Source organism: Antennarius striatus, chromosome 14 (assembly GCF_040054535.1).
Source record: "Antennarius striatus isolate MH-2024 chromosome 14, ASM4005453v1, whole genome shotgun sequence".
NCBI lineage: Eukaryota > Metazoa > Chordata > Actinopteri > Lophiiformes > Antennariidae > Antennarius > Antennarius striatus.
In genome coordinates, this window is record NC_090789.1 from 3,733,800 (window position 1) to 3,749,856 (window position 16,057).

Below are 16,057 nucleotides of genomic sequence, written 5' to 3' on the forward strand. Positions count from 1 at the left end.
TATATTCCAGGCTGGATCTTTATCTCCTTTGGGGATATTCTAATTAAACTGAACACTTGCGCCTCCTTTAAATGCCAAGAACGCACAAAGCCTTTTTTTTAAAAAACAAAACTTAACATCATCTGCGTAAAAACGCACCGGATCTTTACGGACCTTCTATCGGTCCTCCTCATTAGACCAGAAGATGTCTAAAAGAACGCGATAAAGCGAATATTTGGCCGTGTTTCTGCGTGAGGGGTTGTCTCCTGGAGGGATTTTGAAGTTGCCGCTGAATGGTGAAGGACGTGATAGGCTGAGAGGCTGAGGCTGAGGAAGAAAGGAGCTGCTCAGGCTCAGTAGAACAGTGCCGCTGGAGAGCTCTCTCCCGTCGACCGCTGGCTCCGGCTCGAAAAGACTTGACACCTTAACGTTTTTGTTTTTCCATTTTATTTATTCCTTTTTTTCTCGTCGTATCGTTCGCCTCGGAGCAAGATGTAACTTGTCGACATCACCTCAAAAGTACATTCATGCATTTGAAAAGAGCCGGGAGCGAGTGCGCAGACAGGAGAAGAAGCCGAGCCGTTCTGGCGAATGGAACTTATTGTTGTGCGTTTGTTTTGACTATGTTGTCCCCAAGTGAGTTTGGGTTCGGTCCGACTCTGTCCGTCGTAGACCCTTGAATTTTTTTGGGGGGGGATTTTTTTTTTTCCCAATAGTTTCCGAGGGGAAACACACGAAGGAGGATTCTGCAAAGCCAGCAAGCTTTTCCTACAGAGCCGGGGATTTAAATCGTCATTTGGTGGCGCTCCGGAGAGAGAGGCGAGATTCAAAGAAAGAAATTCATGTGGCCATTCTCTCTATAGCCAAACATTTTGGGGGATTGCATAATGAGCAAGGAAAGACCTAAGAGGAATATCATTCAAAAGAAATACGTAAGTAACACCTTTTATTTCTGCCTTTTTATTTGCTCCTAAAAACGTGAATGCTTCTATTTAACTTTGCCTGGCTCGTCTCGCTGAAAACGCATAAACTTTCATCACGGACTGTGAAGGTTACCTTCGGGCAGCTGTGCGCTATTTGGGTCAAATATCCTTCATTTTATATTAAAAAAAAATCTACCTGCTTATGAGTTACATGTTAACATGAATGTTTTTCTCATTTAAAGAGGCGGCTGTGGTGAATTCTGTGTCTCCGTGTTGTTGCGTTTCTTCGACATCAGACATGTTTTAGGCTATTTGGACGCTTCTCCTCGGTTTGGACTCGATTTGACGCACGGCCGGATGATGCGTTTGCGTCCCTTCAACGCGATAAAGATATAAAAGGGTCTGAATTAAAAGAACGGGACCAAGTGTCTCCAGAACAAGGCTTTGTTCGCTCTGGGTTCCTTCCTATTCTGCGCCGTGAAGACGAGCCTGTCGGCCATGGCTCAGCTATTTCGGCTTCCATTTCGTCCCATGCTGAGCGTCTCTCCCCGCTTCAAACTGGGCTCGTTCCTCTCCGGGGATGTGGATCCATCTTTTTTATGCATGCGTGATAGCGTTGCGTCTTTTTTTTTTTTTTTGCGTGTGTGTGTGTGTGTGTGTGTGTGCTATATGGTCTGGCAAACCGACATGTTTCACGGCTCTTTAATTCTCTCCATAAAGAGTGAGGGGAGCGCAGGAGGAGGAGGAGGAGGAAAAAAAAGGGGGTCATGCAAGTCAGCACATTCGTTCGACTCCCGGCGCTCGAACACCGATGCGCCGGGGTTCGACCTGACGCGGTTGTGTTCGATGCCCCCCCCCCTCCTCCTCCTACCCTCTTCCCGGTAGAAAACGACCGGTTCACCGGGGCTCTTTCGCATGTGACCTCTGAACGGGGAGGTACCGCAGCAACCCCCGGTTCTCCGGTTTCTCTACCTTGGATTCACTTGCAAGCTTTCTTATATTTTATTGGTCTAGTGTCCGGCTACCGAATCCACGTTAACACCCCCACCTCACCCCCCCCCATTCCTCCTCTACTCCTCCACTCGCGTTACTTGGTCTACGTGGTTCAGGACCGGACGGGATCCTGATTAAGACGCTGCGTTCAGACGCATTGCGGAGGCGCACGTATGAAGCGAAACCAACAAGCAACCATTTTCTTTCTGCGGTGAATTTTATGAGGGACGGGGGGGCTGCGAAATAATAATAAAAAAATGATATTAAAGAAATCCCGAAATTGGGTTCGAATCGCAATTCTTGATCGACGGTTTTACCGATTCAATTCTGATCCAAACGCGTCAAAAACGTGGAACGCTTCCCCCCCCCTCCCCACTGCCTGCCCCCCAAAAGCCACGCGTGGAAGGTTTTCAGAGGAAGTGTCCACCCCCACCGTGCAGCTGGGGTTTTAAAGTTTGTTGTACTTTTTAATCCACCCCCACCCCTTTCTGTGTTTTTTAAATATATTGCTTTGAATGATCGTTGCGCGTTTAAATGCGCAAAGCAGAGTTTTACTGCGTCCGAAGTCATCAGCGCCCCCCCCCCATCCCTCTGCACCCCACCCCCTCCTAACAACACGTGTAGTGTCTTTAAAAAAAAAGGAGCTTTCCAACTCCAGAACGCATCAAAACGACCTTTTTTTTGAGGGGGGGGGTGTTACTTTTTATTTTACAAATGGATCCAAACGGAGCAACAGGTTCGACGGCGCAAACAAACAAGAACATGATTGGTTGGTTTCATGTCCTCCTGGTTCCTGCGTGTCCTGGTTGGAGTGTGAACAAGTAGATTTGACATCTATAAAATCCTTCAGTGCACACGAGGTTTTATTTATTCATTTATTACCAGTGAGGTGGTTTCTCTAAAAAAATTTAAAAAAAAAGAGAGAAGAAGAAGAAAGGTCTTCCAGGAATCAGGGAGTTAATCAAACAAAACGTGGCAGCCAGGCCTTTTCTGCATCTCATTTTGCATGATGACTCGAAACGAACATCCCAACACAGTTCGTGTTTGACTCATTAACATATTATTACATGAACTAAGGTGTAGTTTAAATACTGTTTCTTGTAAAACTGGGTTGAGCGCTGCAACAAAATAAATAATAAAACTCCAGTTTGGGGTTTGGATGAGATGTTCGCTCGACCTCGGGTGAAATGAGTGAAATGAGGAACAAGGACTGGAAGAAAAGCACCCCCCCCCGCTGACAATCCAGTCAGTCTGTGATGACAAACACTTTAAAATTAGCTTGTTTTTTGAAATTTGAGTCTATTCATAACTTATTAATCACACGAATGGAAGAATTGGTTTGTAGCTCATAAAAGCGTAAAGTTTGACCCTCACCCAATATGTGCATATCTACAAAAAAACCCAAAGGGGGGGGGTCCTGATTCCCACCCCCGTTTGAGATGGGACTCTTGGCCCCTGCTGATCCAACCCCCCCCCCCCACGCTTCCTCCTCCTCCTTGCGCTCCTACCCCTCCTTAATTAGCGTAAGACAATTATACATGCTTGGCTTAACCATTTCCCCTGAAACACGAGTGTGAGTTGTTACCCCTCTGCCCCCACCCCCCCCCCAAACCCTCATCACCCAGCAAACACCCATTATCTGCCACTGATATTAAAATTCATCATATCAAAAAACAAAAAGAGAAGACGATGAGAACAAACGGGACGCTTCGTATTTCTCTCATTGTTTTAAGAATCAAAAAAATAACCACTTTATTCATTCATTATTTTAATGTCAGGTTGGATACCTCTGCTGGGACACGTTTGTACTCTTAGTAACATTATTTTTAATAAGTCTGTTTATTTATTTATTTATTGAATGGATTTTGGATGGATTCAGTCCCCAGGTTCCGGGTTGGTGCCGTATAATGACTGAAGTAGCAAGCAAGCGCAAATGTGTGACTGTGTTGTTCTTTCTAACGAAACATGACACATACTGTGTGTTTTAAGTGTGTGTGTGTGTGTGTGTGTTTGCGTGAATAGCAGGAGAGCACGCCCGAGTGCAGCCCCAGTACAGCCAGGGCCATTTTGTGCAGAGTCGGCTCTTCCTGTAGGCCCCAGCTGGAGCTAGGCCTCTGAATCAAAGGTTGTGTGTGTGTGTGTGTGTGCATGTGTTTGTGCATGCACGCGTGGTGGTGGTGGTGTGTGTGGGACAAGCACAGCTGCTGCAGAGGCCTTTACAAATGTAAAGAGGCTGTCAGTGTTTGTTTCATCAGGCGCACAACTGATGAGGGCCAAGTTGAAAATCCATTGCACCGAGTGTGTGTGTGTGTGTGTGTGTCTGTGTGCGTGTGTGTGTGTGTTGAACGTGCACAAAAAGAGGAAACAAAAATAGAGAGCGGGGGCAGAAGTGGGGGGGGATGCAAAGGCCCAGACTCCCCCTCCTCCTTCTCCTCCTCCTCTTCTTCCTCTCTTTATCTCCCTGTCTCTCTGTCTCTGTCTCCCTCTCTTGTTGTTGGGCCGTCCGAATGAAATGTGGGCCTCATGTCGGACCGTGAACGGAGGGTCACGGGGTTGTTTTTTTCACCGTGCCGGAGCCTCAATGTGCTTCATTTAACCTTATGTTTCAATGCAAATTATTCTTTCATAAGCTCCCTTCGCCTCACGTGTGCAACATGGCAGGGTTCACTTTGCAACCTCTTCCTGTCACTATGGCGACCCGGGGGGAAACCGAAGTGCATCGGGGGGTTTTTTTGTTTGTTTGTTTTTATTGGTGGTATGTACTGTATGTTCGGTCACTTTTCCCCGTCGTTCCACACGTGAAAAGCAAACCAAAGGATAAAAGAAGGGCGTCCTTGGTTTCTATCTGTGTAAGATTTGGGACGTTGTGAAGAAAGGCGACGGATGATACCGGTTTTTTATTATCTGCTAATGGGAGGAAAGAAAAAAATCAAAGCCAGGGTGACTCGGATTGCTTTGCCAAACTCAGCGTGGAGTAAAAGGAAGATTTGTCCTGGTGAAGATTGCCAGAAATTTGCGAACAATGGGGGGGGAGAAACAGAAATTAGTGCATAATTCAAATTATAGGGATGAAAACAAAGCACATAATATACTTTACAGAGTTTCGCATCATCAGATTGTTCTGTGATTGTCTTTGTGACCGTTGAAGGTCTCTCGTCGATCCGAGCAGGGAGGAATCGGCCCTTCCCGGTGGCCCCATCGCTCGTCTCTCAGGGGCCGGTGACTCTGCCTGCGCTGCCAAAAAAAATTTGGATGGAGGAAGGCCGAGCCCACCCTCTCGCTTTCAGTCGTATTTATTTACGTATTTATTAAGGGTGAGCTGAAATGAGAAGGGAACCATACACACACACACACTCTCCAAATAAAGTCAGCGTGGCCAAACGGAGAGTTTACCGCATCATTACGAGCGCTCTGCGAGCTGCCGGCTTCAATTTGGACCGCCGATGGATGTTAAGCAGCCAAACGCGTCTCCACTTAGTTCCCGTCTCCGACGTGAATGCGGACCCTCGCTCCTGTTCGCTCTTCATCCTCTCGTCTTCTCCCTCGTCTTCACTGGCGTCTCTTTTCCACGGCGTTATGTCACACAGACACGCGGTTCAAACGCCTGTTATGCAATATGACCTTTTTCTCTTATCAGCTGTTGACATTGAGCACAATCTCTGACTCTGCTGACACACACACACACACACACACACACACACACACACACACACACACACACACACGCACACACAGAGGCAAAGGTCTCTAGGTGTGCACCTGCAGCTGTGAGGTGAGATAAACCGGTTTTAAGGCCAACCTTGCGAGTTGACTCACGGATATTGACGGCTTTAATTATTTAAGGGTAATGACGTGCGATCGGGTGTGACCGTCCTTTGTTGCGTGTTCCTGTCGTGTTTTTTTTGTCGTTTGACACGGTGCAGTTTTTTGGAGGACTTGTGTGCGACGCGGACACCACGTGTTCTCCCTCCGCACTCGTCTTCATTCTACCGAGTGATTTATATCCTCCTGCTCCTGTGGGGTGGAAGGAGATGGGGAGGGTTGAGACAGCTGGTCAGGCCCTGAGAGGGTGTGTTTGTGTGTATGTGAACACACATGCTCAACCGTGTGTGTGTGTGTGTGTGTGTGTGTGTGTGTGTGTGTGAGATGGACTGAGTGGTTGCCACAGCTTATCCGCTTCAGGATCCCCATGAAGCTGAATCAACACTTTAGTTTTGTCTTCTGTTAAGTCTCTCCAGCACTACGGTGGGCCAGAAGGGACATTCAGCAGTAGCTTTTATGTTTATGTCAGTGCCAAAATCGTATTTATCAGACGAACCTTGGAAAAATTCACCCAAATCTTGTCCTTTCCAGCTACGTTCCATTTCAGCTCAGTGCTGTTGTCGACCACCTTCTGACCGATCTGGACTCTAATTCATCCCCGCTCTCGTTTCGAGCCTCATCGCTTTAATAAACAATTCTTACATTTTCATCCGCTGGTCAATCCTGTCTGATCCCCTATTGTGACATCGCCCTCTTTACAGATCTCTTAAATTAAGCCCCGGGGGGGATGGAGCAACAGAGTAGGGGGGTCGCTATCGATCCTCCCAGAATACCGTTTTAACTGTCAAACATATTCCGTTGAGCCTCCGTCTGCAACGTAGTGATATGCTGAATTAAAAAAACAACACCCTCCATTCTGCTCATTTCCTGTGAAGACTCTGGTTCTGCAGCTTGATCAGATCTGGGAACACTACCCCCCCCTCTCCTTCAACTACCCTCACCACCACCTCTCGGTGTACATTTATAGCTTTTCTTGTTATTTGTTATCGTCTCACAAACCTTCTCCCATGCGCAGCGATCCATGAATCATTCTCTTTATGATGGAGCAGTTTGTTTCTTCCTGCCAACCGGCCGCCGGCCACTCTATTCAGGCCCCCTCTGGCACAAGCGCTGCCCCTGCTGACCAATCGCTCTCTCGTTTCATCTCACGACGGTATTTTTCCGATGACTTCCTTTTTATATTTGACTATCATTACCACCCCCCCCCCAGCTTTTTCACAACCGTCATTTGTTGCTCTCCAACATGTATGACCGGCTGTGACCGTCTCCTACTAGCAGAGTAAAGTGCTGATGAAGCCAAATTGCCTTGGTGACCACATTTGCTGCCTTATTTCTCCTTTCCAGTCCTGTCTGATGGATAAAGATGAGTAAATGTGGTGCCGGTGGTGCAGAGAGTTTTCTTACAAGGCGTTTTGATCCAAGGCGGAATGGTGTTACATCTTGTGGTTTTGACAGATTTATGGATAAAATGACAGGTTGCAGAGAAGGTGTTAACTGTGTCTCGTTCGTTTCCGCTGCCAAACTGCATTTGGAGAGTTGACAAAGGCACATTTAATGCTGGGACATTATGAAGATGTACTTTTATTGTCCCCCTGGGGTAATTCTTCCTCTGTTATTGACCCATCATTGAGCTACATTGGGCAGGTCCTGGGAAACAATGCGGGGTTCGGTACTCGGCGTGTGTTCGACTACCCTGAGTCTCCCCAATGTGGTCATGGGAATGGTCCTGGTTCTACTGCTGAACATTGGAAATGTTGGATCAACTCACGTGGGAAACCAACTTGAGGGGTGAGGAAACATTTCCTGGTAGGTGGTTGATAGAAGTAGGAAGAGGACAGTTTATTTGATTCTCACTTCAGTCTGTTTGCGTGTGTTGCCCATCCCCATCCTCCGACCTCCACGAGAAAATCCAGTCTTATCTGGTAATATAATACAAAGTGGATTTCTTTCCCAGCCTCTCCCACTTCCTTTTTCTCACCCAGCTCATGCTCTGTTACTCAGCACACTTCACGGAGGAAAGAGGCGTCGGGAGCTTTCCGTGGGATAGCGCCGGAGAGGGAACGAGATAAAGTGGGGCGTTTTCTCATCTCGCCTAGCTGGAAAATTGCCTTTCAGTCGCAGAGGAGGAGCCAACGCACAATCTCAAGGATCTGTTCCCTTGTCTCCACTCTGCGTTTTGATTTTGCGTGTGTCACGTATGTGTGTTTCCATGTGATAATCGTTTGCTTGAAAGATCAGACAGCTTAGAGACGTGATTAGGTTGTTGGCGGTTTTTTGCAGCTCTGTTCTCCCGGTCTCCCACTCAGTCGGTATCACGCATTCTTTCGTCGGTTTTGTTTTGATTTTGTCTGCCAATGGAAACTTTGGAATCCTCTCCAGTTTGATCTTACACAGCTGTGTGAATTAAAGCCCTCCAACACCAACTCGCACACACCCCAACACACTTGTGCATGCACACACATAATCTGGCCCTCTGGGGTTGTCATTTTCTGCTCGTCCTTGTCGTAAAGCTTTTGTAAAAATTATGTTTATAGAGCCTCTGGACATGTTTCATTATTGAAAACCTGTTTTTTCTTCCGCAGTTACCACGTAGCATCATTTATGGTAGATACTTCATTATTAAATGTTTATTCCTTTTTAATGCCGCCATAGTTCACATTGAAGCGCTTCTTGGTTTATTTTATTCTTATTCCTATAAATGAAAAGCAGTATGAACAAGACAAAAGTCAGTACACGTTCATTGATTTTTTTTTTCTTTTGTTTATTGATTTTTTTTTTTAAGCAATAGGTGCTTTTTAAGTTTTTCCTCCGAGAGTAGCAGAGTGTGGGTGAAAGGTATTGTTCCCTGTGTTTTTTGACTTCTGTTCAATAGATGAGGGCTTTTAGAATCCTCCTGGTGGTGTGATTTCCTTCAGGCCTCACAGCAGGGGGCTATAGTGCGTGGTACACTGAAGAAAGGAGGCCTAAGTCTGGCTTGAATGTCTGGCCGGCCTCCCCTGGCCCCAAATCAAACATCACAAGGCCACAAGGGGAAAGGGCCAACACTGGAAATCACAACCTGTGATCGTCAAGAAGGAGAAGTCCAACAGGATTGAAATAATTAAATTAAACACCATCTTAAGTGGAATATCCAGTGACGTCAGTAAAGGCGAGGCCTGTGCGCTGATCTCTGTCCAAAAAACTATTCAAAATCTGGCTGGGGAAAAGGCATGGAGGCTCGGATGAGCCTTTTCTGTTTTTAGATTTAATTGTTTGAGAATGTGGACAGGAAATTAGATAATCTCTGGTTGAATCCAAGCCTGATGCTCACTTTCACACATTTGAAATGAGTAATGCCTGTGTTGGGTAGCACTTAAGAGACAATCGAAACAAACTCTGGGTAAACATAATTTGTAAGCCAACTAGCGGGAAGTTACCATGGTGACTAGACTGTATACTCACCCCAACTTTCTTTTCTATACCTCTGTGTGGGATTTGGCATGAATAATTGGAGCTGGGGGGCTTATACTCCACCCAGAGTACCTTATCCTTTGAGCAGAGGACGAGATCTACCACTATAATAGGAGGAATGGTTAATGATTGTTCCGAAAGGGGGGCATCGAGCTTCAGGCGGGTTGCCACTGCAGTAGTATTGCATCTCTTCGTAAACAGTTTTCATAGCAAGCCAATCATCTCGTCCTTTTCTTTTGTGTCAGATTAGTCATGAGAAGGTGACTGATGAAGAGTAATGTTTGAGTTAGTCCTTGGCTGTGTTCTATAGAAATCAGTGTCGAAATCACTTTAGTCAGAAGTCAAGTGTAGTGAAAGTAAGAAAATTTACTCAAGACTATGAGTACGAAAAGAAAACAATTATACCAAAGATGTCTTGATTTAGAATCAAATTTTTTTCTTCTCAAGTGTCGCATGGAAGCACACGGCCAAGCTATCAAGAAAAAACAAATGAATCATCTTTCATTTTCAGAGTCATCTGTAAACCCTTGTTAAAGCTCAAAGAATGTTCATATCTGTTCCTGACTCAAACGTTTGGTTTTCTTGTTGCCCAGCTGTGTCAATGGCTCTCCTGTAATTTTCAGAATGTAGTGAGCTTTCACAACTTCCTGACAGCAGGTCAGTTATTTTACCATCAGCATCAGTCATTTACAGTCTTGACGAAAACACCGCCACTGAAATCGAGATAGCAATTTAATATTAGTCATACCGTTTGCTTGTTTGACAGTTGCGTGTAAACCCGTTTAATTTCTGCTGTCTGCATGAGCCGGAGATGTGATTCACTGTGCTTTTATTTGTTGAATTTAAAAATTAAAATGGCATACTTACAAATGAAGGAAATAGTTAGTAGCATAATTTATGGCAGCCCATCATAATAGATGATCTCATGTATGTGCGGTGGTAGCTGAAACTGACTGAATTGCCTTTTTATATAGCGTCATGGACGTCTTCTGCGTGTTAGCGAGTAAATGGTCAGTTCACCTTGAACATAAACGGATTCTCACCCACCTTTAAAGACATGTTTATGCACCATCAGTGTAAAAACAATACTGATGTCAAAATATGCAATGTCGGGTTTTTACCATTACGTCCACAAGAGGGCAGCGAAGAGTCGAACAACAAGTACGACAACACCATATATAGAGATTGGCTGGAGATGTTGGGAACTTGTTCCTAGCAGCGGTAGGGATGTATTCAGCCGTGGACACCGAGGAAAATGAATCCATCACGACATTGCATCAGATGACGAGTTTCTTTGTACAACCACTTCAGTTATTACACCGATAGTTCATCCATCCCTAACCTCTAAAAATGTGTGCCGACATGAAAAGACTGGCCTTAAATATCCTTAACATTAACATAAATGGGCTCTTGGGCTAACTGGCTGTAGTGACTCACTGGTGTTTCACTTCAAGGAAAGCGGCCTCCAGCATTCATGATGCTCCACTTGGGTTTTGACTCAATGTTGTTGGTGAGAAACTTCTGTTTTACTGACATCAATGGGGTTGAGTCAGACCAAATATATCTAGGAATGAAGTAGGCATCTAATTTTTGCCTTTCCGATTGAATCATTGACAAACCCGCAACTTGCCAAAACCGACGCAGAAACTTGCCGTAGCCGTGACTGTGTGGCCCCCATGACAATCGAGCTTGAGGTTGACATCATTTAAGAAGCATCTCTTCCTTTTTTTCTCCTCTGACCTAGATCTCTTTGCTTCCAATCCACGCTCCCATTGAGGTCAATTACCAGTGATAGAAATGTGGGAGTCTCTCTTCTGTGGGTTGCTGCCTACACCGAGGCCTTCTAATCACCCCTCGTGCATCACCTCGAGTCACATCCCCACTGTACCGATGCTATTATTCATCTCTATTCTCACACTCGTCGTCTTTGTGTGCACTTCATGTTCAGCTGCCTTTGCACACATCCTTTCTTCACCGCGTTTCAACCTTTCTTACACTCCCTCGTCTCGTCATCCCTCATCTTCCCTCTTAAACTCCGTCCCATGCATGTTTGTGTCTCCCTCTCTCTTTGCCCTCCCTCCCTTAGGCCCCAGAGACTTTGTCATTGTTTGCAGTGTTGGACTGAGTGGAGCCGGGGTGGAGCAAGGTACAAGGTTTTTGTCCTGAGCTGCGAGGTGAAAATAATTTCTTAAATGCCTCTTGTCTTTTTTGTGCCAGCACTTGTGCCAAGGATTGGACTCCTGGGTCCACACTAAGAGTCACTAAGCAGAGGAACTCCCTTGACTAAGCCCTGGCTTTGTTTCATAACTCTGACTACAGAGTAATCTGCACTCGTACTGAAACACACACATATAGAGGCTTTAAAAAGGCTTAAGATGTTGGACACAGCAGAAATCGGGCATTGAATGCAACACTGAGGTGTAGGTGAATTGTAAATGAGGAGTTGAGCTGCGTTTGTGTACTTGACCATAAAACAATAAAGAGTAGAAATGTTTGGATCATCTTCGCGCAGAAACATCAATATCATCAGGAATTTAGAAGTCTTTCAGCATGACTGAAGGAATATAGGACCGGTGCAATCTGACAAACTGAAAACTGTTACAGAACATTTTACGCACAACAACCACATTCTGAAGCAGAGCCTTTTTGGGGTTTTTGTCTTTTTTATTTTCCCCACATCTGTGGTTGTCAGTCAGATTTATTCTGGTGGTTGGGAGCATAATTTCTTTTTATTAGACATGCAATAAGAGCTGTGATTAGCAGGGACTACTTGGATCACTGCTTTCTGTCTTTCTTCAATGAAATAGATCCTTTGCCGAGGGTTGCTGTGCATTTCATGCGTGTTGAATCCTGTTTTAGTCTATTAAAATGACATGTGACTGTAAAACGAAGGGAGATATCAGTAGGCAAATCTTTCTCAATAGTGTCAACTGAATTTGCGCTCACCTCATGGGACCCATTTCTTTGAATCGTATGTCAGATGATTTATTTATGTGTTATCACGAACTTGCTTGATTGTCGTCTGTTTATCTGTAACATTTCCTGAAACATAGTAGTCACTGGCTCGTACGTTTTCTACGGAAGTATTGGATCCACGCTACCAGAACGCCTGACATGAGGGTTCTGGTGTGACCACGATGAGGCCTTCTTTCTGCCTTTCCTGCCAACTGTCATCGGAGGACTGTGGTGGCTTCCATTAACCACCATCCTGATGGGTAATCTTATCTCCTTCACAAATCTGCATTAGGTTCAGCCTGCTGCCGGTTAACCCTTCGCAGGTCACGGCGCAGGCATAGTTTTTCTTTCGTCCCCAGTGGTGCGACACTCTGCGCTGACAGGAAGTGTTTTCATTTTGGGGTTTAAGCTTTGGCTTGTTTGAAAGGTTCAGACCGAGCTTGATTGACGGGTTGCATTCTGGTCTGTCGGACGTAGAAGCTAACTCGTGAAGAGGATGTGTGAATTTTGGAGCAGGATATTTGCTGGTTTCCTGGCTGTTTGCTCTGCAGTAGTCGGAGATGACATCGAATCATTCTCCCACGCTCCCCTGCTAGATCATTGCCTCTTTAATTTTACTCAGCTGCAGCGTCCCACCTAGACAATGATTGTTCTTATCAGAGAAGTGGAGCAGTGTTGTAGTAACATAATCATTTAGTCTCCCCCTGTGGTTCTAGCAGGCTGCGTACTTAAATCTAGCCGCTGTTCCTTTTTATGGGGGGTGAATTTCAGCTACTGCTGCTGGTTCACCTTTAACGCCACATCCACTAGTGTGGATATATATCTACTCTACAAATCCTTTGAGGAACAACACACACATTCTACACATTTAATGTACCCCAGAGGTCAGGCTGGGGAATTAGATTAGCGTGGCTGAAATTTGATTGTTGTAATTTCCAATGACTTGCCCTATATTGAATTTTTAATCTCTGTGTCGACTTGGCTTGTGTGACATTCCATTTCTCTCGAGCGAGAAGTCGTTGGAACCCGAGCAGCAGAATTGTTTCGTACCTCCATCACACTGAATTAGTCTAGTTAAACATGGCAAGTCATGGGCTCGTTGATAAGGTTAACACAGAACCCTCATTGTGCGATCTGGAGACCGATGAGGTGACGGCAGCGTTCTGTGCTGAGCGTGCAGAGAAAATCCACAGCACCAAGGCTTTACGCTCCCTTATCCTGAACACCGCACGTCCGGAAAAATAATTTAATAAGTAGAAGTAAATAATGTCAGACCTAAATGTCTGCCCTGACTGAAATCTGACAATAAAGGTCGAGGTCAGTGGGACATGAACTCCAGATTTCGTTGGCAAATTCTGACAAAACGTCACTCAAATAGGATAAAATAACATATTACTGTTGTGCATTTCAATAGAGTGGAATTTTTTTTTAAGGGTTTCTATGGAAACATGATTTTGGAGGTAGATCTTCACAGCACATATCCTAAGCAATATGCTAATCTAGACTCGTCAAAGCCATGGAGGCTAAGTCGTATTCCGATGCGTTGGTCGTACGATATTTTGGTGGGAATTTCCACAGTTGGATTCTCCTTCACGTTATAGTAAATTAACAGCTTTCAGCGCACATGCAGGTCCGTGGTTGTAAATTGCAAATTGGCTAGACCTACAACCGAGAGACGATGATGATTCTTTGCTCAGGTCAGACTTGTTGACCCTGAATGAGTGTCTGCAGGATTCAGAGGTGCAGTTTAGCCTCGTGTAAATGATCGCACGAGGAGCTGCTGGCCGAGATGATATCATAGGAAAAGAAGCTGCCTGTATAATCAACATTCCTGTCTTTCCCCCCTGCTGGTACCACATAAATGACTCTCGTCTGTTTGTCAGTTGTTCTTTGTGTCTATGAAAACATTTCATGACAGAGAACTTATCTGTCAATCATTCTCCTGAATAATCACTCGCGTAGCAGCTTTCAATCCCCTTTATTACCCCAGTCACCCGAGTCATGTGTCAGACACGTCGTATCAGAGGGGGTGGGTGTACCCTGATCGATTTAGGGGGCCCAGAGCTACTGCACGGGGGCCCTGTAACATGACAGGGATTAGATATTTATTCTTTCAGCCCTGCAGTGAGCTGTTGACACCAGGCCGTGGGTTTCCAATCACAAAGGTTTATGTTTAAATCTACTGCTCTAAAGGGGAAATAATTGTAAAGACTAATAGACTGTAGTACTCATGCACGTATTTTATTCTATCCTGCTTCTGGGGAGTCGTCTGGATGTTGTCAGTTTATCATTCTCTCCACTCGTTAGCCGAAAGCTTGCCTTTTAATTTAAAAAATGTCGTTCTCCTTCCACACAGCAAAAAAAAAAAAAAAAAGCAAATGATCTTGTAGGAAAATTGGTTTGGTTCTTTGTAAATGTATCTAGTTCTCAATGGTGGCTTTGCATATGATTTACATAAACGAGGGCGTCGGAAATGAAAATGATGGATTGATTTATGAAGGCGGCTGTCCCTCACCGCTGGAGTTTTATTCCGAACATACAGACCTCGCCTATCAGCGGTCGACCGGCATGATTGAATGACTTCCTGACTGATAACCGATGTGAGGTTGTGTAGATATAACACCTCCATTAATTTATTTCACTGTCATAGCTTAGAGTGGATTATTTATCTTAATTGCCGAATGAGAGGATATTAAAAAAAAAAGTTGCTCTGGTGCAACATTTTGCTTTCCTGTGGAAGAAAAATGTTCTGCATGACAAGTAAGTGAATAGACACACATTGACAGGATGTGATGCCTTTTTCCTTCCACTTCTCTTTGTCCCCCTCGGTGCCTTCTCCTCCTTTTGTATCCCTTCAGTTCGTAGGTGTTATCAATGCTGCCATTGTCAGGGATGAAAGAGCAGAGGGGCTCATGAGACCCCCCCCTGACAATGGGCACATGCTGTCCTCTCTATGGGCTTCCTGCGTCGTTTGATGTGTGTGTGTGCCGTCATTGGAGGTCGCCGATAAGGCCTTTGTGTGTCTGGGAGGCACCTCTCTTTCCTCGTTCACCTGCGTTTAGCTGCAGGTGTCACGACAGAAACGTTTAAGGTCCGGCTACCAGTCCGTGACCGTGGCGAACCGCCAACGCCACTCAAAACAGAGATGCACCACAGCTGCTAAGTAACATTAACAGGTGACTTCATGTATATCAAATTCAGTATGGAAACCACCCGAAATTCTGTTTTCAAACTTGTTTCCGTCTCACTTTTTGAAGAGCGATAAACTTTGCACATGGGGCTGCGTTTCTGAAGTTAGTCATTGGAGAAAACTTTCAAATTTATCTCCATCAAGAACTTCCTAAAGATTCAAACGGAAGACTTTTTTTTTGGTTACAAGAGTTTTCCAAAGCAGCACAACATAGATTGTAATCCAAGAGTTGTTCTTCTTCACTGACTGGCAGTTGGAATCTATTTTAAATATTTTCCACCTCCTGACAAGAATTGCTTTTACCAAGAAAGCAGGTTATGCGTGTCAAAGCGGCGCGTGTTTGAAAGTGCTCGAATGCAGACGGATACGTTTTCACTTTTATAAGACCATCTTTTAAAGAATTGATGATGCGATCTTATGAAATCCCAAAATTATGACATCCGCGTCGGATGTGAGAGTTCAGAAGGTCCCTCTTGACATTTCTCTGCTTTTCTTTTTGATTCTCATTAAACCCTCTCACACATGAACAGACAAGATGTCTGCTTTGGGGATGTAGCTGGCTGTTTATGCCTCTCATCTAAGGAGGCAGCAGGAGGAGTGTGTGTGTGTGCGTGTGTGTGGGGTCTCATTGCCATCAAGTTACTGTAGGAAAGACGAGTCCTCTGTAAGGTTTGAGTCCCCACATTCATGCAAACGGCTTTATTTTGCCGAGTGTGTGAGTGCCGGCGTTCCAGTGTGTGTGCGT

General features: G+C 45.1%; 1 protein-coding gene across 1 annotated transcript in view; it reads left to right on the plus strand.

The window, feature by feature from the left end:
- The first annotated feature begins 355 nt into the window (after positions 1 to 355).
- Positions 356 to 16,057, plus strand: part of jarid2b (jumonji and AT-rich interaction domain containing 2b) — an 87,678-nt gene continuing 71,976 nt past the window's right edge. Inside the window, exon 1 of the mRNA XM_068333287.1 lies at positions 356 to 911. Within this exon, the coding sequence (XP_068189388.1) occupies positions 867 to 911 (45 nt within the window). The 5' untranslated portion in view covers positions 356 to 866. The remainder of the gene's footprint in view (positions 912 to 16,057) is intronic.